The sequence below is a fragment of the Rissa tridactyla genome, chromosome 2, assembly GCF_028500815.1.
Source record: "Rissa tridactyla isolate bRisTri1 chromosome 2, bRisTri1.patW.cur.20221130, whole genome shotgun sequence".
Classification (NCBI taxonomy): Eukaryota; Metazoa; Chordata; class Aves; order Charadriiformes; family Laridae; genus Rissa; species Rissa tridactyla.
Window position 1 is genome coordinate 73,191,991 of NC_071467.1, and position 26,882 is coordinate 73,218,872.

At 39.7% G+C, this 26,882-nt stretch overlaps 1 protein-coding gene across 14 annotated transcripts in view; it reads right to left on the reverse strand.

Moving 5' to 3' along the window:
- FHOD3 (formin homology 2 domain containing 3) overlaps nucleotides 1-26,882 on the reverse strand; it is a 403,988-nt gene that overhangs the window by 363,215 nt on the left and 13,891 nt on the right. For all 14 annotated transcript variants that reach the window (XM_054190223.1, XM_054190222.1, XM_054190220.1 and 11 more), the window contains exon 2: nucleotides 4,828-4,934. In XM_054190223.1, the coding sequence (XP_054046198.1) occupies nucleotides 4,828-4,934 (107 nt within the window). The remainder of the gene's footprint in view (nucleotides 1-4,827; nucleotides 4,935-26,882) is intronic.

A 26,882-nucleotide genomic window follows, 5' to 3' on the forward strand; every position in this document is an offset into this window, starting at 1 on the left:
CTGAGGCCCAGCCCCATGCAACACCATGTTCCTCTACAGTTCTGAGCCTTTCTGGTCCTTGCACCTGGATAAGTACAGATGACGATACGCGACATATAAAGAGCACCTTAAGCAAAACACAAGAAAGACTTCCAACACCCAACGTGTTCTAAGTGTGCAATGGCTTCCTAAACTGGTTCAGTCTTCTTGATAGAAAGAAGCTTATCTTGATTGGTGTTTTTTGTTTGTTTGGGCTTTGTTCGGGTTTTTGGGGTTTGGTTGTTGGGTTGTTTGTTTTGGGTTTTTTTTTTTTTTTTGCTTTGTTGCATGTTTTTATTATGACCATCCATTACAATTTTCAGATTCCGCATTTGGTCAGAGTAATAACTAAATATCACAGAAATCAAAATACTCAGATGAACTAATACATTTATCTAAACACAAGTAAATCACTGCAATGAGCAATCACAGCCTCTACTGTTTGCAGCAACACCATGACAATCTCCCACAGGCACCTCCCTTATTTTTCTTACTGTTTGAACTGAGAAAAATTATGGAAACAACATCAAGACAAAACATGGACAGAAAGCTGTCGTAAGTTGAGAGCATCTTCCAACAGTCAGCTAATACAAATACACTTTGTCCAAACTAATATGAAATCAGCATAGGATCTGCCAGTTTGCAGTACTGCTTCAAGAAAGGAGCCACATCATTTTTATTAGACAAAAAACAAGTTAACCTTCAAATGCATCCCCAACTTTCTCATGTAAAAAAAAAATGTTATGAAAAGTTTTCATTCTCATAATTGTGCTAGTCACAAAGTCTCAGCCAGCAAAAAAAATACAGTACATAAGCAGGAAAAGAATATTAAAGACCCCTGCCAGGCTCCATTGCCCTCAACAGATTCTGAACCAAACCCAGAAGGAACAGCAGCATCAATAGGGAAAACATCTGGCATCCAACTTAAACGGGACTCACCCAGCAAAAATGGCTCGGGAGACAGTGTTTAGAAGGAATGCAAAAACATCAGTGCTGAAGTGATTTGACAGAAGTACTTTAAAACAATCTATCTGCTGAACAGAAATCTTGAAAAACGTATTCCCCAAGGGAATCTCCATTGATCGTACTGTGCTGAGGAAGCTTCTGTGTTCCATGGTTAAATAAAAATTTCTAAGATTGTGTTTCCTGCATGGTTTATTTATTTATAAGTCTCCTTTCAGCAGTGTGTTTAGGAAAAAAAAAAAACATCTTCATAGTTTTGCCTGGGCAAACAGGAACATTTGGCAAAAAGATGCTGAAAACAGCCAGATTGCAGGACATTCTGGTCACTCTTAATAGGAATTTCCACAGTTTAGGATCTAAAGTTTTAAAAATGCCATGAATATCCAGCCACTAAATCCTTCATTCAGAGTTCAGCAAGCTCCAGTGACCCCGATAAGCACAGCAGCCTGGGCACGGCAGAGAGGCAGGTCCTGAGGTAGCCTAATCTCAGAAAATTAAGAGCTTTGAAGATTAAGAGCAGGACCTTGAAATGACCCAGAGAGAAAGAGAGAGAACTAAGTGGTTTCTGCGGCCAGTCCCTCCCAGACAGCGGGCTGCTAAGCCCCCACTGTCCGCAGCCAGCAGCTCCAGCTCAGAAGCGCTCCAGCTTTGCGCCTTGGTCTCTGCAGGGGCAACAGATCAGAGCTGCAAGGCCCAAAACTAGCGTTTAGCTTGCTAGAAACCTGGAATGGAAGGAGACATGCCTGATTGCATTTGCTACCCCATGTCTAGAACATTCTTTTTTTCTGGATAACATCACACAAGTTGCATTTACTCTGAAGTGACGATGTCACCAACCACACAAGGAAGCCATCTCACAGATGCCTGAAGTTCTGGTTGCTCTTATCATCACCCTATTCTCTCATGAAATGTAGGCAAAAATGGGATGCAGAAATCCAGCAGAAGCCTCACTAGTACTGAAGATACCAAGTTCATTGCATTTCACTGGCTAAATTCCTGCTTTATACCCTAGGATGCCCCCTTTTCACATCACCATAATCACTGACTTGCTTTTAGCTTGCTGTTCCCAAAAATGCCAGATCCTCTGCTGTCGAGCTGCTGACCAGTCAGGTGTTCCCCTTTCTTCATTTTCTGCCTGACCAGTACCTGCTTGCCCTTTAGCCAATTACTGCTAAATGCAAGGTTTTGTACTTGACTGAGCTGCATCCCACCACAGCAGAGCAAAATGCTATGATTTCAGGGCTCCAGCCTACAGGTTATTGGATATATGTGTGTAGGGGAGATGGAACCAAAACCTCACAACAATCAAGTTAAAGCACAGCCCCCATTGTCCTTAGGCAGCACTTCAGGTTAAGCACAAACTAGGATTATCCAAGGGAAGTATAATGCTTGTACCTACAGGCACCTCAGAAGAGTTGCCGAGGGGAACATCCCCTCAGACAATTATCCCCTCTTCCCTCTGCAGCAGGGCACATGTCTTTTTGTGCCCATCTGTGGTTCACTCACTGATTTACTCCCCAACACACCCCTCATTCTTCCTTCCCTCCATCCTCACCACTTCAGCCTTTTGCAATTAGCACCACCCACGTAATTTATCATACAGGTAAGAAAGCAGGGTCTGCAGGGGGACCGTGGTGGGAAGACATCAAAGAAAGATGGGTCACAACAGCTCCAATAGCAGCACCTAAGAGCTGGCCCTGGTGTTGCACCTAAGGCAGGCAACTGAAACACGAAAACATGGCACTTCCTATTGACCCACAATTCCCAGAAGGACGACTTCAGAGAGTGTGGCAAAGACCAGTGAAGGTGAGGGCTACATACAGGACAACAGAAGACACAAAAGTTGTTCTCCTTCATTTCAGAAGATAATTACCATAACAATTTGGAGTCCAAGCTTCTGTGATGCACCTTAATACACCCAGTTTCATACCTCCCTATCCATCTTTGCAGAGGAATGAAGGACCTCCCAGCAGACCTCACATTACCTGGCAGGACAAGCCACTGGAAGAAGCAATTACTCAACTGACAAGAGGTTGCACAATTAAGAGGAGGCCTGCACACACTTGCAAAGTACACAAAAACATAACCTGATTTTTGAGCTCCAAACAACACAGTAGACATACAATTCTAAGCGGCACAGTTAGTTCCACGTGTTTTGATATTTTTCCTAGGATAGCCACCACCTCAGAGGTAGAATTAGAATCACATTTCAGGAATGTTTCATATCATTGATTTTATGTCCCCAAAGGAAGCACAAATTAAAACAAGGTGGAAGGTAGCTTGCCATTTCAAATGTAAAGTCTGGCAGAAAAAGCACCAGCCAGCCTCCAGCTTGTCAAATTACTCGGGAATGCCATTGTGGGGTATCAAAGGCAATTAAATTAAAATTACTAGAATTATCTGAGACATCAATGGAAAACAAAAAAAAAAGTGTGAACTAACAACTCATGCATACTACTACAAAAAACTATCAAAATAAAAAGGTTTTCCTGCATTTTACTTGCTTTCAACTAATTATAAAGTTAGCTGGAAATAAGAACTTGCAGTTCTTTGCCACAATTTTGATCACCTCTGCATAAAATCGAAGACTAGATCAACTTCTATACTCAACACACCTATTGCATAGGAAGGGGGGCTCAGTCCAGCTGTATTGACTGCTCTGTGTATTGAAGAACATCTTCTAACTAATTTGATTTCTAATAGAAGAGTTTCTTTACCTTCCAATAGTTATAAAAACATGACCAAAACTGGTATATATGAAGATACACATAAATGCACACATGTGAATATCTATAACACATTATTTAAAATTCTCTACCCATAAAATAATCTCCAGAGGCACAGTTTAAAACTGTAAGAAGTATTCATCAAAGACAGCTATATCACAAGAAGTAGAGAAACCAGTATAAGCAAAAGGTCTGCATCTCTTAGTGTTAACAAGCCCTGACCAATTCAGAATGCAGTTAATTTCCTTCTGGCACAGCTACATTACTCACATGCATGAAGTCCATGCCAAAACGCACCCATAAAATTAATTACAACTATCCAGTCCAATATAGCAACTAGCAAGGCAAAAATAGCTCTAGACTGTCTGTTCATTTTATATCTAAAACAAGACAATCACCTAAAGGGCCCAGAAAAAAAAATATTCTAAAAAGCAAATTTTATATATGCATTCACACAGACATGCATTGATGCTAACTTTTGTTTTCACTTTCAGTTCTCATCAGAGATGGCTTATGGAAAGCTGTGTCATAGTAATCCATGTGTGCCAGCAATAATTAAAAAAAAAAAGACAAAAAAAGCAAGAGAGGAGAATATTCAAAAACCACCACCACCACACACACAAACTCTGGGCTGGCTGAATAAATTCCAGGAGTAAAAAAGAAATCAATAGAGGTCTTTTCCTCAAGAATATAAAAGGATGACTTAGATTTCAAGGCACAAAGAAACTGAGTTTATAACTTCAAGGGCACCACCCCAATATAACCTTTTACACTAACTATTATTGTATAAGAAAGATCTCACAGTTCTCAGAACCAATCACCCTCATTTATCAAGTTCCAAAGAACTACAAAAATTTACCAGTCGAAGACATCCATCTTGACAGATTTCTTACAGTATACCATCTTCGTTTAGAGAAACTGTAAGAGTGAATGTGGATAGAAAAGTCATAAAATTCTTAATCATGGAAAGGGACAGACGCATGTGCTTACAGAGGAAAGAATTTTATCTTTTCTGTTCCTATGCTGACCTGAACATACCAAGTTAACCACACACCCCCGAAACCTCAATGCTCCTGGAAAAATATGCTTATTTATCTAAATTTAGTAAACATTTACTTACCCAGCATCTTCCTGGAAGCCTTCCAATTCATCTCTTTGTTCTGCTAGGGTGGATTCTAGATCCAGATAGGTACCATTGTGAGACAATTGCAGGGTGCAGTCATCAAGCTGTAGAAAAAAAAATAATCAGATCATTAGATTACAGCAGTCATTCTCTCTAACATCACCTTCCCATTTTCCAGGTCCCAGACAAGATCTCCCTAAAACAAACCGTATGTAGGAAGTGGATAAGAAAATAGGTGCTGTTTGGCAATTTACGCAAGTCCATATTCACTAGACCATGCTTGGTGACAACATCAACACAACTAACACACAGAGAAATTTATTTATTTGAATATATAGAAGTGATTAGAGGGTTTTATCACAGTGCCTTTAGAATCCTATAAGGAAAGGGAAGTTAATTTTAACACATACCTAGGATATGAATGACTGTTCTGTGTTCTTACAGTACATTGAAGTAGAGTTTCTGGGCCTCTGGATGGAAGTGGAAGGAAGAAGCAGCTGTTTCGTGAGCTACTGAATGTCACTTGTGAGGAAGGATAGAGCCAAGGGACAGTGTAAGGTGTGGCAGCCAAGAGTCAGGGTCCTGCAGCAAGGGGGAGTGCAGCCAACCAAGACCCAGATTTTCTGGCATTCTCATTTTAGGGACAGGCTCTAAACCTGCCACAGGGGTTGCACGGAAGACCTTCCTAGGCAGTGGGGGAAGGACTGGACACATGTGCTAACTTCTTACAAAGGTACTGAGGTAACCAAGGACCAGACCTGAAAGCAGGAACCTGCCTGCTATGATGCTGAAGAGGGAGAGGGGAATTAATAAACCCTCTTTATTTCCATCCTGTCTTCCCTCATCTTCAAGTTTTCCATTAATTATTCCAGCTGTTGTTGAAAGAAAGCTAGATTTGATCAAAGTTAGAACAGAAAAAGAGTTTTCTGGGTTTTTGGGGGGTTTGGTTTTGTTTGGGGGTTTTTTTGTTTGTTTGGCTTTTTTGGGGTTTTTTTGTTTATTTGTTTTTGCTTTTTACAGGGAGCTCTTCACAGGAGGTGGTCTAGGAAGAGCCACCCCAAAACTCTGGTCAACTCATCACACAGGAATACAAAACAATTACTGGACTGAGAAGGATAACTGCAGAAACCCAAGGAAAGAGCTAGGAAATAACGTTAGCTCCTCTCTCACCGTGAGATAATCCAGTGTCAAATCACAAGGAACGAGGAAAAAAGCCTTCCCAGGGCAAGGAAACAAGAAAACATTTACCAAAGGGCAGGTGAAAGTACAGGGTTCTTCTACCTCACCACTAGGGAGTAAGTGACTATACACCTTGGATACCCTGGAGAACCCAGCTCAGAAGCAGAGAAACTGCCATCACTGAGCCCAGCCGGACAGGCTGTTGTGGATCTTCATGTGTCAAGACCTCACTGGGGGTCCTTTTGTAACTGGTTCCAAGTTCACAAGTACTGTAAGCCCCAGATGTGTTGCACTACTACGTATAAAATCAAGTCTGATAGCCAGTCTCAGACTGGCCTGACAAACGGAAGATGTTTCTTTCCTCTGGATTTGGCAAAACTAACTGGCAGCTCCTTTGCAGGCCTCTATCTACCAAAAGGCGATCATGACAATGGTGGTGTAAATGCACACTCCTGCTGCAAAGGCCAGTTTGGGAAGAGAAAACTATTTAACACCACACTTCATAACAATCTTCTGCCACCAGTGGCAGCCAATAACTCTTTGAAGGAGCAAGCAACGGTCTGAAATAGCCAGTGACTCAAGGAAAGGAAATTACAACCTTTTATCACATCCACGGATTCTTCTTTCTGCACTTTTTAACACTAGGAAAGAAAAATCAATGAGAATAAAACTGGTAATTCATCAAAGATGTAATTTCCCATCAAAGTTATGGGCTCCCAATAGCTGTTCAGGAAAGCACAATAAGCAGCCACATTTCTTATCTGGCAGTCAATACCAAAACTTAGTCACCCAGTTTCCTATCACTGATTTATATAAGCAAGAAAAGAATACAATTACTCTGATTATTCTGGATTAGCTGCACTGCAAATACTGCAGAAGAGCTCATTTATAACTAGCAAGTGACAGAGAATGACTTTTGGGTTAGTCCACACCACTATGCTTTGCACTGTTTGTAATCTGAAAGAAAAGTTCATCCTCTGGAGAAAGGGAAAGGGTAGAGGGAGGAGGGCAAGTTGTATTCCAAACCTGTTCCATTTTTTTCTTTCCTTTTTTTCCCCTGGGGAAAGAATAAGTCATCAAATAAAGCGACATAGGTTTTTACTCTGACTCCTGGGGATTAAAGAAAGCAAAGAACTTCCAAGCACTGCCCTCTGATATTAAGAATAACAACAGTATTACTATTCTGTATCTTTCCAGTTACAAAGGATATTATTAACCTATGCTAATTCAAAATACACTCTTTAGAAAAGAAAAACTAAATACTACTCTAGGAAACTTTTTCCCAGTAGTCCAGGGTATCTAATGAAATGCTAATTTATTCAAAGTAATGCCAAAAGGCAAACTACTAATTGGATAAATGTTCTGCTGTCACTATGGAGATTAGGAGATTTGCCCACAATTTCCAATTATACTGCATAATTAGGGAAAAGGAACTGTGCTTTACTAATATCTTATGACTTCAGTGTATAAAAAGCGCAATGGGAACAGGAAGTACTTCACGTACAAAATAGAGAAGAATACGTACATTCTACCTATTTTCATATCATCTCCATAGTTTCAGCTGAACATAGCATTCATTCAGGCTTTAAAGCACTGTACACTGTATGTTCTATCCATTAAGAGGAGTGTTACAGTAACGGGAGAAATGGCAGTATCTTTTATTTCCATTACTTAAAACTAAGTCTTGCCAAAAAGATTTCTTCATCTCTTGAATGTGTACACACAGAGATGGAAGGGAGCTAAACAACACTTTTGCAAGGAGTGTAAATATTAAAGCAACAGACTCTAAAATCATCCTTATATAGGACCACTTTGCTACTTTGCCTCCAGGCTTCACTTGCACACATTTTACAGGCAGAATACAGCAAGAGAAGCCACCTTATGAATTATTTTTAATTAATAAATTGCCTGTCTTTTTCAACACAAAGGATGGCTGATGTTCACTCATTAGTGCTTATTAGCAGCAGTTCATAATGTTGGTCTCGCCCCTCTGTTCAATGTTAATCCCATGTTTATCTGCTACGCATCAATTCTCCCGTCTCTGGAGACCCACGCAAATGGCACCATCTAGTTCATTCACGACATGCTCTTCCCATTGATCATAATTCACATTAAAATCTTTATTAACACCCATCTTCTCTTAGGACAATCAAAAGGCAGAATGAGCAAAGACAGTCTTTCAAAGAACATTTAACTGAGCTGTTTCCATAATAATGAATAAGATTGCTATTCAATGTTTTCAAAATTAATTCCATTTATTTCACTTTGTTCTTCACAATTCTGTTTAAGTTTTCAGTATTCCCTACTAATTCAGATCACCATTTTGTTACTAAACTGCATAACCAGTTTATACTATTGCCATAAGGTCAAATTCTCTAAGATCTTTTCAGAAGCTTAAAAACCCATTTTTTTCCTAAATCTCTCTCACCCAACCCTTCAAATCATTAATCATTTTTTGTATCACACTTTATTGTATTGCTCAGGAGAGTCAAAATGTTGACACATTTAAATGTAACTCATCCTGTAGGCTTTACAGCAATTTTCCATACTTTTCTACAGTCACACTAAAAGAATATGACAGGTATCAAGGAAACATCAACAGGGAGACACACCATCAAATGGGACAAGTGTAATGCTACTTCTCCTAGTGAAACACAAAATTACTCCATTTTCAGAAGTCTTCTCCAAGATTTCAAGTTTTTTTATTTGAGCTTAAATATCAAACCATATTCGCATCTATAAAGCTATAAAAACTATACATGCATTTCAATTACATTCTCATCTTCTCAAATTAACAGTTTCTTGAGAAAATATCCAGAGCATATTTTTGAATACCTACGGATACTCCCCAAGTCTCTTATCTTTATAAGGAGTGGGTCTATCTAGAAGTAGAGTCTTTCACAGGAGTGAAGGAACAAAAGTGGTTACATGCAACAGTCATTAAAACACGTGCTTTATCCAGAATCCCCAGATGCAGATGGTCAGAGCGATCAGCAGCCATCCTTCCACTGGGTTTACATGAAGGAAGCAAGAAGAATAAGACTGTCTTATGCATCTTCCTTGCTAAAAATCTAACCCAAGTGCTATTTATCATCTTCAGTTTCACACTGAAACCTCACTGAAACATTAAGACCTGTCCTCTGTCACGACAAGATAGGTATCAAGAAGTAGTAGGTGCTACTGAAATACAAGTAGAGCTACTAAATTAAACCCGTCCAAGATTTACCCTTTTCTGCAACAAACCTTCCACAACAGGAACCAAGAGATGTTTGAACTTTCTCAGATCATAGCCAGTATCCATGCAGTGGCAACTGACCCCACACCATGCAACCATTATAACACCTGTGCTGCAAACCCTAACAGGCACAAATGGAAAACCAAGAAAAGCATCATGCACACACACAGACCTAAACAACACCGTCCCAACAGTTTCTTATGTGCATATATATGCATACATACATAAGCATATATATCACACATATATTTCTTTTAGATATTTTCCCTACAGTTTTCGAAAAAAGCAACAACTAACTGAATTTGAGAGTCAGATCCCAGAACCAGAAGTTGAGCCCCCTCAGAACAGAAGGAACATCTTTGTTTGAGAAGCCAGAGCCAAATAAGAAGTGCAGATAAATGCCAGAACTGCAGGACAGCATCATTCGTTGCCTGTAACCATGGCATACTTTTCTCTCTTGCAGATTCCTGCTTCATTCACTTCCCAAACATCTTCAGGAAACGAAACAGGTCCCACACACCCTATGCTTCTCTGCAGGTGTTCTCAGAGCAGAACCATGCTGTGCTTTCAATAAGGCGGGACATGAAGAATTAAGAAGTATGTGATCACACCACTAATGACCAAAGGTATATGCCCAAAGGTGAGGGGAGGGGAAATAATCAAGGTTACATTCACAATTTTACGTACCATAACCGTTTAAGTCTTTTAATCATCATCTCCACATAAGTACTTAAGAACAGGGTTTTTTAAAAAGTGAAACAGAATGATAGTTTCAGCAAAAGAAATTTTATTGATGCCCTTGTGAGTCATCACCACTGTTCGAAACTCTTTAAGTAACCATGAAATAAAGTTTTCCAACAGAAGAATGGAAATACAAGAAAACATAAGGGAAATATAAGAAAAATGAACACGAAGTACATAAGACAACCATAGAATTAGAAGCAATAGCTAGCTTATTATAAAGTTGTAATTACACTGTTAGAAGTTTCACTCTAAAACCACAATTAATTATGCAAAAGCAAACAAACATCTGATTAAACCTTTAAATATCAGAACACTTAAAAGCAGAGCTTCCTACTCCCTCATCCTACCTCATTTAACCAATTACAGAGTGAAACCTTACAAGAGGAGAAGGATGAGTCCTGGCTTCGATTCTAAACAGGAACAGGGAAAGCAAGGTCAGTGCTGCAGAGCTCAGGCTCTGCCCTGCCTCCAGGGTCATCCCCACCTCACCAGCACCTGGAGGGCCCTCAGTGGAAACACATCCATCTGCCATGAGAACACACGCAGGTTGGGGAAAGTTAAGCAACCAACTCACACAAGTATGCCTTACAGCCTGCCAGGAAATCAAAAATATAGGGCAGAAGCTCTGTTTATCATCTTCTTTTGCAGGCAAGCCAATCTAGCTAGTAGCGGCTAGTCCCTCAACCTGCAGGGCCAAAATAATTTGTACTGCAAGGCTGTCAGGCTTAAGAGGACTCAAGACAGTTTGACAGTAGTATACCAGTGATGACTTTTTGATGACTTTTTCCTTGTTTAAAACACTGACCCCGAGAAAGAGGTAGCTCCCATTTCTCTTCATAAAGAAGTCGGTTTTGTGGTGCAATAGGAAAACTCATCATTTCTCCAAATTTCAGAGTTGAAACACATCACCAAAAGGAGCAAGGAGCAGCCGGGGGAAGGGGGGGGGGTGGAAATAACAGCAGCAAGAAAAGGTGACAATCAGACAGTTACTTGATGCCAATAAATGACCACTGCTGCTTTCAGAAACTAGCTGAATGAATGGAAATAAAATTTAAAAAAAAAAAAAGGGTTCAGTCATTGTTTTCATCTATTGGCTTTAGCTTCTTACAGTCCAAGAGAAACACCTAAAACCAGAGCGTGGGGGGTGCAGGGAGAGAAGAATAAAGCACCTTCTTCCAAATACCCGCAACACCCACACGTTCACCAACACACCGAGCACTGCTGCCCACTCCTCCTCGTACATGCTTCCGGGAGCTCCACGTACACACCAGTCTTCTCATTTGAGAAGCCCCGTGGGTAAATAACTCAATGCAGAGGCAGCACACACCTTACCATGCCAAGAGAAACTCCTGCAACTCTGTTTTCTCTTCCTCCAGAAGGCTTTGCTAGATTAGCAGGCATCCACAGTGGACTTTCCTTTGGCTTGTTTTAACTTCTCTGTCCCAAGGCAGCAGTAGGTTGGCAGAGGTTAAGGGGGAAGGAAAGCCAGAGGCGCCCTCCCACCTTTTCAAAAAGCAGAGCAGAGCCAAAAGCCATCAGAAAAGTTTCTCCTTGTCCCCATTTGTTTGAAGACCACAGAGCTGTATTTTTCAACAAACAATTGTGGAGACATGCTCTTTCCTCACCCCAAGCCCATGCCTCAAGAATCCATTCAGAAGAACGTATTTTAGACAAGTTTCTCTTAAACGCCAAGGTGCTACCAAGTCAGCAGCCAGCGTGTGCAAAAATAAAGCCAAAAGCTCTCATGATTTTATCTTCCATTTAAATAAAGGTAGGCACTGTTCAAAAATTCAATTCAGATAGTGATCAAGGATCACACTCATAGAATGAAGGGCCCTACATTACAAGATAGGAAGATATACTTGTTTACCGGTGTTAGTACAAATCACCAGAACCATTCGATTTTGCAGCCACTAGTTGAAAGTGCAACCAACTCATCAGATTTCCCATAACTAGAGCTACTGAACAGATTATTTTGCTCATTTAGTTGTTTCCAAAATTACAGGGAAAGGGAATGAGAGAGTAAGACATTACAGTAATCCGGTATATCAAGCTGCAGAAATAAAAATTCCTCTTCAATTCTAGCTTCTGGCACAGACACGGAAAATCCTTATCTTAACTGAAGTGCCTTAGCTCATTTTTCATTTACACATTATTGGGTAGTAATTGCTCTCATTAGTGGTGGTGTGCTCCTTATTCAGCTAGAGCATGCTCTGCAGTGTAGGGCTGATAAAGTTCCTTTATGTTCAGTGTTTCCTTTCTAAATCCAGAGCCTTGTTTTGCTTTGCACATCACAAGCCTGATACATTTGCACACTCCAGCTACCCAGTTTCTAAACATGCTCCCTTCTGGTTCAGCTGTTTCCAGTGCAACTGCAATCCTGTTAAAAAGGCCTACAAATGCAAGTTTTCCCCTTGCATTGCCATTTCCTCCCCTTCTTTACTAAAAAGGATTTCTACACAGGAAAAAGAAGGAAAAAAAAAAAAAATCAGTTCTGCTTACCAGCCCAAATAGATTCCATATTTCTAAGCAAACTGCACAAACTGATTGGTGCAAATCAATATTTTCTTCAACTCTTCTACCCAAGGCCAAACTTCAAACTTATAACAAGCATGCTATTTTCAGAAGGCAACATATTTTAATGTTTTTGAAATTTTATTACAGATCAGCAGAACGCCAGTTTTCTGCACTGGTACACAGCTGGCCCTTTAAAATGTAACAGGATTGCTGTCACTGTTAGATCTCACAGAGTAATGAAAAACGGGGATGGTCTAATTGCATCCCACAGACCACAGTCAACCCATCAGAATAATTATCTGTGTTCAGAGCCACCTCTCACCAAGAGCCTCAGTCTCTCCCTTTTCATTTGAGTAGGTGATAACCAGTCTGTGCCATGGTTATACAAGTTCCAGTCATCATCGTTTTGGGCAACATGATAGAGAAAGACCAAAGCATCTAGCCCAGGAGTGATGCCACATGACCCACCTCAGGTAAAAAGCTTGGCATTAATGAGATGAAAGGAAAGCAAGTAATCTATATGCAAGCCAAATGTTAGTGCCCAAAATTAACAATGTAGTCTAAAAAACTATACTCCTCCTCCTCATACTTTTTTTTTCTTTTTAAATAGCTCTGTAACTCAGGGTATTTTCTTAAAAATTCTTTAAAAATTGCAGTAAAACCAACACTTTTATGAGGTCAGCGTTTTAAAAGAAAGGTCAGGCACGTGCTGTATGTAGAAGGCCTTTTATGGAGGAGGCAGCTGTGCCACCTTCAGTCACCCACGCTCACAAAAGTCAGCAAGGTTTCTGAACTCTAGCAAACTCACTCTTCCATACTCACTGAGAGGCGGGAGAAAAAAAAAAAAAAAAAAAAACACGAAACTGATTTGCTAGATCTGTTAACTTTACATTATAAGAAGTAATTTAGCATGTATTCCCCAGCAGTATTCCCCAATTTTTCAGCTCTTCAGGAGTGATTAGCATAGCTTGTGGGAGTAGTTATTAATGCTAATGCACTTCTCATTTATTTTTAGCACAGTAATTGCCATTGTCAAACTACTTTACAAACTTTGTACGCTTTGCGGAGCTGATGTGCAGTTGCACTGATGGAGCCATGCCTACGAACAAAGTATAATCCCAAGGTTTGCACAATTGGGCGTACAGCCATTGGAGCACAATTACTTTAAAAGGAACTGCTACCCTGATACGAAAGCGCTGGTATTTTGAACGTAGCCTGCACTCCCAGTCTGAAACAGCAGCTTTTATCTCTGGCCTGGTAGACGCCACAAAATACTCCTGGGGTCAGGTAATACAGTGCATGAAGCAAAACATTAATGCCACATTAGATCCTCGAGAGCCACTGGAACAGTATGCTGCCAATAAAAATATTCTGCTGAAATAACAAAGAGACTGAAAACAAACACAGAAAGCTGTTATATTAATATTATGGGTTTGACTTAAGAATAACAAAAGGAAGTTCAGAGTTCAAAAATTCTGAAACTGCTGTTTCAGGGGTCTCTGAAATACAGGCAGCACACAGCAGCGAAAACGTAATGCGTGGATGCCTACCTGTTGCTATTCTTAGACAATCATGTCACTAACTCGCAGACCTTTTGCTTTGTGATTCCCTTTAACACAGTGCTCCACAGGGAGCAATTTAGAGTTTACTAGAGTATCCGTGTCCAAATATGACACCGTGGCTTCCAACAGGAGCCACACAGGCATTGTTAGAAAGCGTATGAGTGCTCAATGTCAACAACCGTGGAACAAGAAAGCCAAATAAATTCATCTAGAGATGGTGTTACTGCAATGTTTAATATAAACTTTAAAAAGCTAAGTGAAAACACTAAAAATAATTGAATTTCTGCACAAAAACTATGCAGAACTAACGCACATTCTTTCTTGCGTTGAGATGACCCACAAACCAAACAGCGAACAGTAGAACTTAGCAAAGTCAAATTGTTTAGACCAAAAACTCTCCAGTTCTTTAACCCAAAAAACCTACTGCATTTTCTAGTTTTCTTACAGTAAACACAACAAAACTACAGGACGAGAATGGCCTAACCTCTGCATCCTGTCGTTAACATTTGGCACACAGATTCTTCCATTCCCTTTTCCCACCCACGTTCAGCTTTTCCTAAGATGACAAAGAGCTACCTCTTCTCACCTTCGTGGTTAAGTACATCTTCAGCTGAACTGAAAGGAGAGTGACCATAAGAACAGGATCCTTTATTTGGAAGCACATACAGCTTTTTGGCTGATGTGTAGGGGATGCCTACAGCTGACACGCTCTCATTACCGTTTGGCTGGAATTACTGTGAAGGTATCCAAGGAAATGGAAATAATCTCTAAGAAGGAGACAGGTCAAGAAAAGTGAGAGGAGGAGGGAAAGGATTAGCTTCAATGGAGTTTATCATCTGAGGAATCTTTTGTTCAGAGTGTGTGTAGGAAAAACACTCAGTTAAAAATCTCAGAAATCGTTCTTTTAAAGGTAAGTAGTACTCCAGGAAAGCAAAAATCATACTTTAGTTGTGGCAAACAATTCCATCTGTCTTCTTTTGAAAACTGAAAAATACTTCATATTTGAAAAATAATTTTTGAAGTGAGGTAGCAGAATGAACCTAAGACTTGCAGCCTTTAATTCTTAATGTCTGTCCCTGAGAACAAGCTTTCTATTAGTATCCTCCACCTTGTTTGAGCAATTAGAAGACACAGTTATTTCTAAGGATTCCACTGTCACTACTCTAACTGCATTTGGGACACCACAGGTTGTTCACTACCCTATCACGAAACTAAAATACTGGACTAATGCAGAACAGCCTGCACCATTTACAGAGGTGCAGCAAGCACACAGTAAGCAATAAATGCAAATCATCTTCAACAGTCGTGGGTTTCATTGACACAGTGGCGAAACACCGACTAGACAATATACCACATCCCTAACCTAACGTGCAGATTGCTTTTCCATCCATATGGCTCACATCTGTACCCTTTTAAAAATAGTGCAGCTGGCATATCAGTCCCGAGATAAGCTATATTTAAAATCAGTATTGGAGAGAAGAGGTTATTTGCATCCATGATCCCTCCTCTACCAAAAAAAAAAAAAAATAATCAAAACTAAGTAAAACAGAGAAACTAGAGACAAAATACCACGTCATTGGAAACCCAGAGCAGGAATGTTTGGGAGAAAACAAGAGAGCTTCAGAGGGAGAGGAGAGGTTAGTCATTCTGAAACAACTGCAGTTCTGGCAAAATTTGAAAACTTTTGAGGGCAGGAGAAATTTGGAGTTGATGAGACTCAAAGACAGAGTCAGTAAAAGCAACAGGAAGCCCAGGGTAAATTATCTTTTGTTATAATCAAAACTTGACTCAGAGGCTTCTGGTTAGTTATCTGAAAGCAAAAAAAAAAAAAAAAAAAAAACACAAAAAAAAAAAAAAAAACAACCAAGCAACAAAAAACCCAAACAAAACATACGCACAAACCCATGGACAAAGAAACAGGAAAATACACTAAACACCACTAAACACGCTCACACCAAGGGTTTGTGTGAAATACAAAAGAAAATAAAGCATAGTAGGATTATCAAAGAGAACATCACACACTTGTCAACAGAATCATTTTTCAGACACAGCCTGAATCTTAGAGGTTTAAATGAAAGATTTTGTCTACTAAGAAAATTCTAATGACTACAGTCATCAACTCTTCCTGATACATAAAGGCTTTGTGGTTTCACAACCAAACATCGATTGGGAAGTCATTAAAAGAGCACGATTAAAAAGTTTAAGAGAATGAAACTCAATGCAAGAACACTTTAAAAAATGGTGAAAATACATGTGCCCTGCAGACTTTCCTCTTAACTCTTACTTCCAGATTTTATGAAAGCACACGAGGCATCTCAAGTCAGATTTTCTACCCTTGAGCAGAATTTATTTGGCACTTATGCATCATGTTTTTTTAAAATCATCCATTTTTTTCCTTGTTTGATTAGCTGCCAAGCAATTTCAACTTCCACCTTTAAAACAGTTGTCTGGAGTGGAATAGGCAAACAAAAGAGAACCTCTGCATTCATTAGGATCACATCTGAACAATACTGAAATAGAAAACCACACTCTCCAACTCAGTTACAAATGAAATATAAGTTTGTAAGGAAAGAATGAATGCAGCATTATCAGCGATATCTCAACAGTATTCATTCCTTGCTTACACTCTGATCACCCTGTTTCTTAGGGCATAGAGAGGAAATAACTAGAAACAAATGGCTTTAGTAATAAACTCCTGATCTATTTTCCTTGGCAGTGGACTAGGTGATGCCATAAGAGAACAAAAAGACTGAGATAGTTTGGGAAAAAAGCAAGAGAGCATTGTGGTACTCAAGAACAAAAAAAAATAAAAAAAAAGAAAAAGAAAAAAGTCAATTCTGCTCTTAGCCTTTCCCAGAACAAAGGAATAAATACATGAAAAAAATCCAAAACTTTAAAAGTGAGCCTTAAATACAGTATGTAATGGGCCAATAAAGATCATAATTAGAGTTCAAAGCTTAGAGACCAAATGCAATTAAATACTTCTAGGACTAAGAAGGCTAATTTCCTGTAATTAAGAGCATATAAAACGTATGCTTCAAGACATCAGCCATCCAGTATCTATTATTTAAATTGGTCCATTAGGGTGGCACTCAAGTATCCCTCTAAACCATCTGCTATTAGCTACTGTAGATCAATGCCCCAGTTACACTCTCTTCTATGCACAAAAGAATCACAACATACCTGTACTATGCTATAAGCATAAAAGCTTGTATAAACCAATCCACTTGAGACTTGATTTCAGTGCTTGCTCCCAACATTTTTTTAAAAACATGTGAATGACCGAAATAAAGCACAAATAGTGGGTCACACCCACTAAGATTACACATGGTTTTCTGCAGTACTTGATTAATTAAGCTTATAAATGTCTAGCTTGTCAATTCCAAACGGATTTACCTGCAAGAAAGACGCTGGGAGTGTTCACAGACACCTACAAGGCCAAACATACATGGCACCTTTATGAACCTAAACGCTGCTGTCAGCCAAACTGGCACTGTCAACTTCAGAGCAAATAGCCTCATGTATGTAACTCTAGTCCCCTGCTGCAACAGTAAAATCGCAACAACTTTCTTGTGGTTACTTTTAACACAGATCACTTTGACAATTTACCTCATGACAAATGGTTGGGTTTCCTTGCAATGCAACTGGGCACCAAGCTATCAAAACAGCCCCGGAGCAGCTGGCTGGAAGTGTCTGATGCCAATGTATCACAGAAGAACTAACCTTTAGATACCTGAGAATTAGTGAGGAAAGGGAAGATGTCGTGGACATCTTTTGAAGACTAAGCTGTCAAAATTATTTTAGAGATGCCCAAGTCTGTTGGGGGGATCTGGCCCTTAGGAGCTGGCCTAGACTACACACAGTTCCCTGTTCCCAATTTAATGGGTGTAACGTTTTGTAATTGGTGTAACATTTTGATAAGCCTTGATAAACAGTTTGGTTGAGTTCAAGTGCTCCTCAAAGCTGCCTGTAGCAAATTTGGAATGCCCTATCACACACACATATGCCCTGAAGCTGTAGGGACTAGCTGGTTAGGTATTTCCCAGAAGGGACAGGAACATCATACTTGCACCTCACAAAACTAGGGAATTCCCAGTTCTGTGATGGAAGACTTCTTTGGCAAAAAAAAAAAAAAAAAAAAGCTGCAATAAACACCCTGATTTATGTTTTTGAGTTGAATGAGAATGTGGATGTAGTTTATGAAAGGAACATGGCTGTACATAGAGGAGACACCTTAAATACTAAAAGTTGAAGAGTTTGAAGGTTTTCACATGGAGAAACACACCCAATACTTGCAGTTTGGAACAAAGCTAGAAGCAAATTTAAAACAGTGGGAAGAATCACACTTCCTACAGCAGAATCAACCCTAAGGTGGTTAACCAACACACAGTCACACAGGAATCTTTTGGCACATTCAGAAAGAGCAAATGTTCTCCCAAGCCTTAGATCAAGGCATTCGTCACAAGCTCATCCCTCCTCTCCAAACACGGCTTTTTGGCACTTGCTGTGCTCTCAAAAGTCTGGAAACAAAAGTATATACTGTCCTCTGATATGAGAATTAATTATATACTACCTTATGCTAGAAAAAGCATTGTGTTAACTAATAACAATGAATAAAACAGGTTTCCCTTCCACAAGGATGCTTTAATCTCATTAAAAAGTATCTGGCTCAAATAAAATGTAAAACTCTCCTCTCTGATAAAAACAGTATGCATTTTGCACAACTTGTAGGAAGGGCAGAGACAGATACGTCTCTCAGTTTCCATATTCCTGCTATAATCATGGTACTCTCTCTTCAATGACTTCCAAAAAAAAAAAAAAGAAAAAACCAAAACAGTAACACAGCCCTAAAACACAGAAACAAGTAAATAACACAATTCAAGAAGAAAAGAATAGCCATTTCTCTATCACTCTAGTATTGATTTTATTATGAATTACAGCAAGAAACTAATTTATTTCCAGTATGAGCTTAACCACTACTACACCACAATAACACAATTGAGCTTTACCTCGGAGCTGTAGCTATTCATCCTTCCAGTTTCATTCACTACGGGCAAATGTCTCACATAGCTCACAGACTCCAGAGAGAGCTAGCTACAATCAAAAACTCTGAAATACGAAGCACAAAGCTCTGTTTTATTCATGGTACTTTTGTTTGCCAATTAATTTGAAAACAATTCTTAGAGTGGGAAGAGTAGCTTGGCTTGGTTAGGCTGCCCTCTTACACGACACAGTAAAAGGACGAAGGCAAAACCCTTATAAAAAAAAAGAAAAAAGAAAGCATAAAAACAATTGCAGTTTGCAAAGCATCAAGGTCTTTAGTGCCATTCGAACCTCACAATGTATACACCGGTGTAACTTTACCGGCTCTGCAGGGATGATGTCATCTTCTCCAACAGCATGTCAGTGAAATAGGAAACAGGTCCTTTCAACATGCAAGAAGCCCCAACCCTTTTGTTTCATTTTCAGTGCTCAAACCCTCTCCTGTTGATAAACTAGCCCTGCTCTACTTAAGGGGGGGGGGGGAAGACTGAGTATTGGGGATGCATTCAAAAGGCAGTCCATGAAAGAGGAAAGAGTTTTGAAATTCTCCGCAGGCACTTAGCTGTTGTAGTTGGTTGGTGCATGGCCATGGCAACCCCGGGCACCCCAGGGCATCCCTGTGGCCATGGAGACCCACACTTCTCCTGCCTCTGGTCCCTTTGGATGACCTTTCACTTCCCAGAGCAAAAAATGAATTAAAAAAAAAAAAAAAAAAAAAGAGGCAAGAAGCAACATTCAAGCCCATCCTGGCAGTGGTCCAAAGGAAAAAACCCAAACAAAACACAAGCCAACAACAAAGATCCACAGATTGGAAAACTGCTGACAACCTAAGTAGTAGGAAGTTTCTGATGATCCAAAAGCCATTGTGAAGCCCAATTAAAAAGAAAACAACAGCTACGGTTGTTCAGCTTGGCCAGGCAAGGAATAGCTGACTCAATCATCCTAAACCAGGAGAGGAATGCACCTTTTTGTCATGCATGAAGAAGGTTCAAAGTAAGAAATTAAAAATACACTTTTCCCCTTCACAAAAAAAAAAAAAAAAATAGAAAACATTTTCTCTAAGCATTACTTCAGTGCAAAGAGCAACTATGCATACAAGACGACATTCCTACTCTTCCTTTTTTGAAAATTATACTTTAATTTCTACAGCAGCAGTATTTCACATTAGAGCAAACGTCCTGCTAGTTTTTATGTTTAAATACATGCTTCAAACAGTTTTCACGTTATTTGGGTTTAGACAGAGAAATAAGCCGCAGATGTTTCACTGAGAAGGTTTTCTACCAGGAAATTCATGGCTCTTCCAGATGTCTCAGATATCTAATAGTCCCAACTTATTTCTCCTACGCAACAGCCATGAATGCTTTCTTTCCAACAAGTTGCTTATAGGATTATTATAAATGTATCCATAGGTTATGGGTGCAGACTGCACTAGATGGATTTAGGATCATTTAACAGAGTGAGCAGCAATTAAGTCTTCCTAGTCCTTGCATCTTAGAAGTATTTTGCACATCCTCTATCCTTGTTTGGCATACTAAGGCAACCAAAATTTGGCAGAATTAATATAATTTAAAAAAAATACATAATCTCTATTTGCAATTATATGAAGTAGGTCAAAACAAGGGCTTGTTAGTTTCTATTTCTATAAACCTTGTAAATTACTATTTTGAGTTGACAGTTTTGCTGTAGCTTTAATGATGTGAAGACCTTTAAAATATCTTTTAAATAATAAGATGCAGAACCCCTGATTTTTCAGAAGCCAGTATGTCATGTCTCTCTCTGCTTTTCCTCATCAACAGGTAACTTACCAGTGTGTTACAGGTAATAACTGCTGCCTCTTTCTCCCTACCAGCCAGCACAGGGACAACCTACCTTTGCTAACATTGTCTGTGTACTGCAGTTATGAGCCATCTTTTCTCTCAAATTGTTTAGTGTGTGAACATGATCCAGTTAAGCTACCTGTAAGTGTTCCCGACCTTCAGGCCTGAGATATCCTACTTCTATTTCAGACCCAAGTAAAGGCTCATATACCCACCCAAGAAATGAACACTTCTCTTTGCAGCTTTGTCTTTTGCATATTTTAGAGGTTCTTTTCCCTCAGAGAGCAGCACAAGCATTCTAGGCAAGCAAAGCTGGAAAGAAAAATTAGTATCCCCTACTTTTTCTTAAATAGAAAGTACATCACCTTGGGCAGCACTATATGAGACTGCGTTCACAGGTTAATTTAACACATGCTTGTCTGATTATTCTGGCAGCAACACCTCCTACTCCCTCACAGATATACAGGCACAATTCCCAAAGAAGACAGTGGGACTGCACATGGCCACCTGTAGGGACAGACGGATTCTGGACTGGCAGATTTCTCAGACTGTCAAAAAATATATTAGGAAATACTAAACAGGAAAAGATGAAGGTCCTGATTTGTAGGGAGCAAACAAAAGGAAGTGTTCTCTCTCACTGGATGAGAGTCAGATCTCATCATAATCACGGCTATACACCGACTTCTCATTCTCACAGTAAGGCCAGCTCTTCCACAAATCTGCACACACAGTCATTTTCAATACCTCCTGCATCTCAGGGCAAAGTAGAAGGCTCTGGCAATCCAGCTTATAAGGATTTGCTTAGAGTATGTAATTTTGTTTAGCTCTGAAGGCAGTTTGTTCTTGTCTCAATTAGCCATTTTCCTTGAACATATTCAGAGAAGATAATCTTTAACAGAATGAGATCTCTTTTTTTTTTTTTAAATAGACTAATGGTAAGAAGTTGTATCATGAGCTGCACTAGCAAAAAATTTAAACATCTCGATTTTATGATTGTTGGGGCACGAAACACTTTTAGTATAAGAAAGAAATCTAGGTATTTCTCTCTTACTCTCTTCATTTCCAGTTAGACGTAATGTTTATGACATGAAATTGCACTGTTTATAATAAGAAATTGCACTGATGAGTATCTGGATGAGTAACTGCAAGACCTATGCACCAATAGAAAAGTTAACACACACAATTCATTTGTCCTGACTGCCCTTCCAGAATCATATAAAAGAATATTGATTACTAGTGAATAAATACAGTCCTTCTTTAGAAACAACTTATTTAATAATCGTGGTAGGGGGTTGTAAACAGCCTACTATATAGATCTGCTGTCAATTTCTACTATAATTTGCAGTTGTTATATAAGTGGTAACCTTGTCCTTACAGTGGAGGGGAACCCTGACACGAAGTTCAGCGTTGCATGCAAAAGCCAGCAATGCTGCAAGTACATGACAGACAGAAATCCTGCGAGCAAAGCTCTGCTCATTTAAGCTTATGCAGGATCTCTCAACCCCAGCATTAGGCTCTCCCCATTGGCTTTCGAGGCTGGTTTTCCTGTCCATAGTAGACCAGGGGAGCAAAAATCCTCCTACAGACAGGTGTTTGCAATCTTGGCCACCACAGGCACTGGATCCTGAGTTTCAGGATCTTGCCTGGCCTCTGCCTGCCTCCCTCCCCCTACCCCTTTGCTACACCCAATCTAGAAAGATACCCTGTGAAAACATGCCCCCAAAACCCCAAAAAAGCAGAGGTTAGGGGTCCCTGTCCCAAAAGCAACCTTCTCATCTCCAGGCTGCCTGGGCAGAGGCCAGAGCTGCAACCACCTCAACCTCTGTTTGATGACAATCAAACAGTGACTGGGAAATGTTCCAGGCTATACAGGCACCACTGGCCACCCTCCTCCCGAGAGCTGGCAACAAGGGGAAGGACACAGTCCACGCAACAAGGGTGTAAAGGCCACATCAAGCTAAACACCTACATTTTCATTTGGGTGGGTTTTATTTCATTTGAATTCTAGCGGACTTGCTTCATTAGCTTGCATTTTGGTTTAAATACTGGTGTGGTCCCCAGTGACCTCCTGTCAATTCTTACAGGAGGGGCAGTCAGAGTCCAGCCTGTGCCACAACCAACGAGACCTAGGGCTCCTCTGGAGAACTAAAGCATCAGCGGATTAAAGATTTCAGCAGTGGATTAAAGATTTTTATGCAGTAACTTTATCATCCTGACAGTACTGAGATGGTCTAGATATTAAAGATATCTATGCACCTTAATGGCCCTGTGAGCCCCTGTGTGGGGAGAGCGAGGTTCCCTGCTAAGCAAAGGCAACAGTCCAAGCGAGGGTGACAGAAACAGCTCTCAGTTTGGTGAGAGACCAAACCAAAAAAATGAATCTGTAAAGCAACAACAAAGCTTACACAGCTTTAGGGCACAGAAAGGCATATAAGAGCACCTCAGCTTATAAACAAAAACATAACACGTCAGGGGCTGACCCAAGCATCCATGCTTCCCTCCCACTACAGCCTGGGTTGGAATTCAGCATCAGGTAAGACAAGTCACACTTGAGAACAGTGGTACATTTAGCACAAAATATTCAAGAGATTCTTTTCCACAGTCAGAGACCTTTTTGGTACACTATGATCATCTCCCAAAGAGTGCAATCAAGTCATTCTGTAATTTCCATTCCTGAAGGGTCAGCCCTGATTGCTAAACAACAGTGTGATAACAAGTTGGCCCTCCTTTGGCTGGAAAAGACATAGTGGTTGCCGAAACCTCAACAGGATGCTAAGACAAAGGAATCTATTATTGTCTATGGTTAAACTTGTGCTGAGAGGATTTTTGGTTTACAAACCACTCTGCTGAGTTACCCTTAAACGTGTCAAGCTTCACATAGCCCTATGATCTTCGTTAACAAGGCAAACCTAAAACAATATAAGAAATGCAACAAATTCCATGTAAACCCTATAGCAGCTGCTGGCTGACTGTTATACAAGCCTAAATGATGGCTCATGACAGAAAAGCCATTCCAATACCAAGTAGGGCATATTTATTTTTTTTCCAGGAAGGAGAAAAAGCAGAATAACTATGAAGTTCAACAGACAAGTACAAACCAGAAGCTGTTTAGTCTTATACTATGAAGACTGAATAATTTGACAGCATGATCAAAGCACAGTAACAAAGGGGTAACAGGCAACAGAAGTACATAATCAAAAGAAAAAGCAGGATAAAGGATGCATATCAGCTGTGCTCAAAAGGCACTATGTGTCCATTCAGTAACCAAATAATACCTACAATATGTTTGAAAGAAGTACCTTGATTTTGGATAATAAAACGTTTACTGTAATTTACACAAGGACAGTGTTACCACAGAAACCTACTGCTTAAGCTTCACTATAAAGAGCTCTTGGAAAAATAACGTTAGAGAGTCCAGCTGAGCTGAACATTAAAGCCATACTCATGGCCCACCAGTCCACTGCATCCACTTCAGATGGCTTAAACTTCCAAGGAAAATGCCTCCTCTGACCCATACCTAGAAAACCTCAGTGGCGATGGCTAAGTGAGTAGGAAAACGGCTTCTAAGTACCAGTTGTCCATCACCTTGCTATGGAGACACACAGGAACATACCAAAATTACTTACTGTAAGGTCTGGTCTGGACGCAAAGTATTAGCCAGCGCTGTGTCATCAAGAGCATGGAGAAAACATCCTCACCTCTGACAACTGTCCCATTACAATCTGGTAAGTAAAGCTAAAATGAACTAAAATATCTTTGCATTGAGAGTACCTTACACATCAAGAGTCTCTCATTACATATGCCAACATGGTGTGTTCCTTCAACAATAAGTATTTTTGCAAGCAAATCTCTTCCCATCACTCATTTTCTATGCTCTCACCCAAAAACTGACAGTGGCTCAAGAAAATCTTGTTCCCAAATCAAATGTGATATTTTTATTTAGGTTCCCATTTATATGTTCCTTCTTTATTTTATTCCAATTTAAATCACTTAAATTGCTATAGCAAAAACTTACAGTGTTTTTTAAACTGAGTTCCTACTCATTAACATGATTCCAAAGATCCCTATCACTCTAATAGGAAACACAACAGTTAAAAGTCTCCTAAGCCCATTTTAAAAAGCAGATCCCAAAGGCAAGTCTCATTAACACCTTCCTTGTGTGAACTATATAATTCAACATGCCAAAACTAGGGTGATCACAGCCTGTCTCATACTGTCAAATACCACCACAGTCCTATATATTGGATTTATATTTTTAATACAAACGTGGAATGGTCCGCTCACATTTAACAGTAACAGCCCTCTCCTGAGAGGTGAGAAATGGAGTTATACGTCCATTCAGGCAAAGGAGGAAACTGAACATTGGTAAGAGGTCTGTTTCCAAATCAACTGCTTGAATAGGTATTGACGTCACTTTCATGACAAATTCTGTAAAACCTTTCATCCCAAAAACTTTTCCTACAAATGTTCAACTAACTACTTTCAAATATGTGAAGTTTACACTTGAGAAAAAAATAGTCCATCTTGATACAGCTTTATTGCCTTAACTGGGCATTTTTACTACATTGAACTAGTATATTAAAATGATAACTTAAACATGTTTCATCTAAGATACATTTAAAAAAACACTGTTTTCCTCACAGAAAATTTAGACACTTGCTGCTATGACACTGATGAGACGGAAACATAAATATTTTTCCTCCAAACCAGTAAAATAGATGGATACCAATTCATTAATGAAATGCGTTGTGAAAGTTTTCTCAGGGGCTGCCTCAGGGATAACACTTATTTCAGGGAAGCTGGAAAGACTTAACATTTTTTTGTTCCAAGCACTAGACATACTTCTTTCAACTTTATTTTCACTTACAGAAGCTTGAAGAATTTAAAGACAGCAAAATAATTCCCCTGCCCCTAAATCATAAAATAACAGAGTAAATACAAACCTATTTTCTCCTGGACAAGAACAAAGCAAGCTGCCAATAAAAGCTTGCTCATCAGCTTAGTACTTTGTTTTGCTTTGTAGGGCTTTAGGAGACTATGCTAAGGGCACAATATAACACCCAAGGGAGAACTACATAAACAAAACATTAACTGTAAAATTTGCCAGCAGCAATGCTGGTATTTAAACTTCACGCCAATTTTGCCATTAGGAGACATTCCGCTGTAGAGCTGCTCCTGGAATCCCAGGCGCCACTCTCCTCTGCCCACCCACTCGCTCCTGCGCCCAAACAGCCGACGGCTCCAAAACCTCGTGTTTCTGGGAAGAAGGAATGGCTATTGTCCAAGAGTTAATACAGGAAAGAGAATATTTATTTTGCATTCCCCATTCTGCCAGAAATGTAGGTGTGTGTCCAAGGGCAAGGTAGGCTTTGTCTGCATTACAAGGGTTTTGTTTGGTTTTTTTCCTTTTGCACTAGTGTAGTAGCTCTACCAGTTTTATCCATCTGCATGTATGGGTTTCAAAGCTTGAACTCTCCTCAGCTCCAAACAGAAGTTCTTCACTAAGCGACCTCAAAAAATTACAAGTCAAATTTATGCTACCCACTGCAAGCATCTCTGCAACTAACAGTACACGTTTGCTACCTGTAACTAAGGAATATAGTCATGAGTGCACAAGGCTTTGAATATTAGGTTGTAATACACAGCTTAAATGTAATTTCATTACTAGGTTATCTTTTTGTTAGCACTGCAGGTTACAGCAGCACCCTTTTCATAGACAGCCCTCCAGAAATTGCTTCTGAGAATCAAGAAATTACAATGCTAGTATTTCCACGTTTTAAATAAGCACTTTTATTGAAAAACTACAGCCCCTCTCCAAGCTAGTTTTCTTCCACTCTTACCTACAGTGGAAGAAAAGATCAAGCCCTAGTTACTTGAGACATGTACAGTTGTCCCATGCACAAAATACCCATTCACCATGGTTTCATCCATCAAGAGTAATGAAGTAGTTATCAT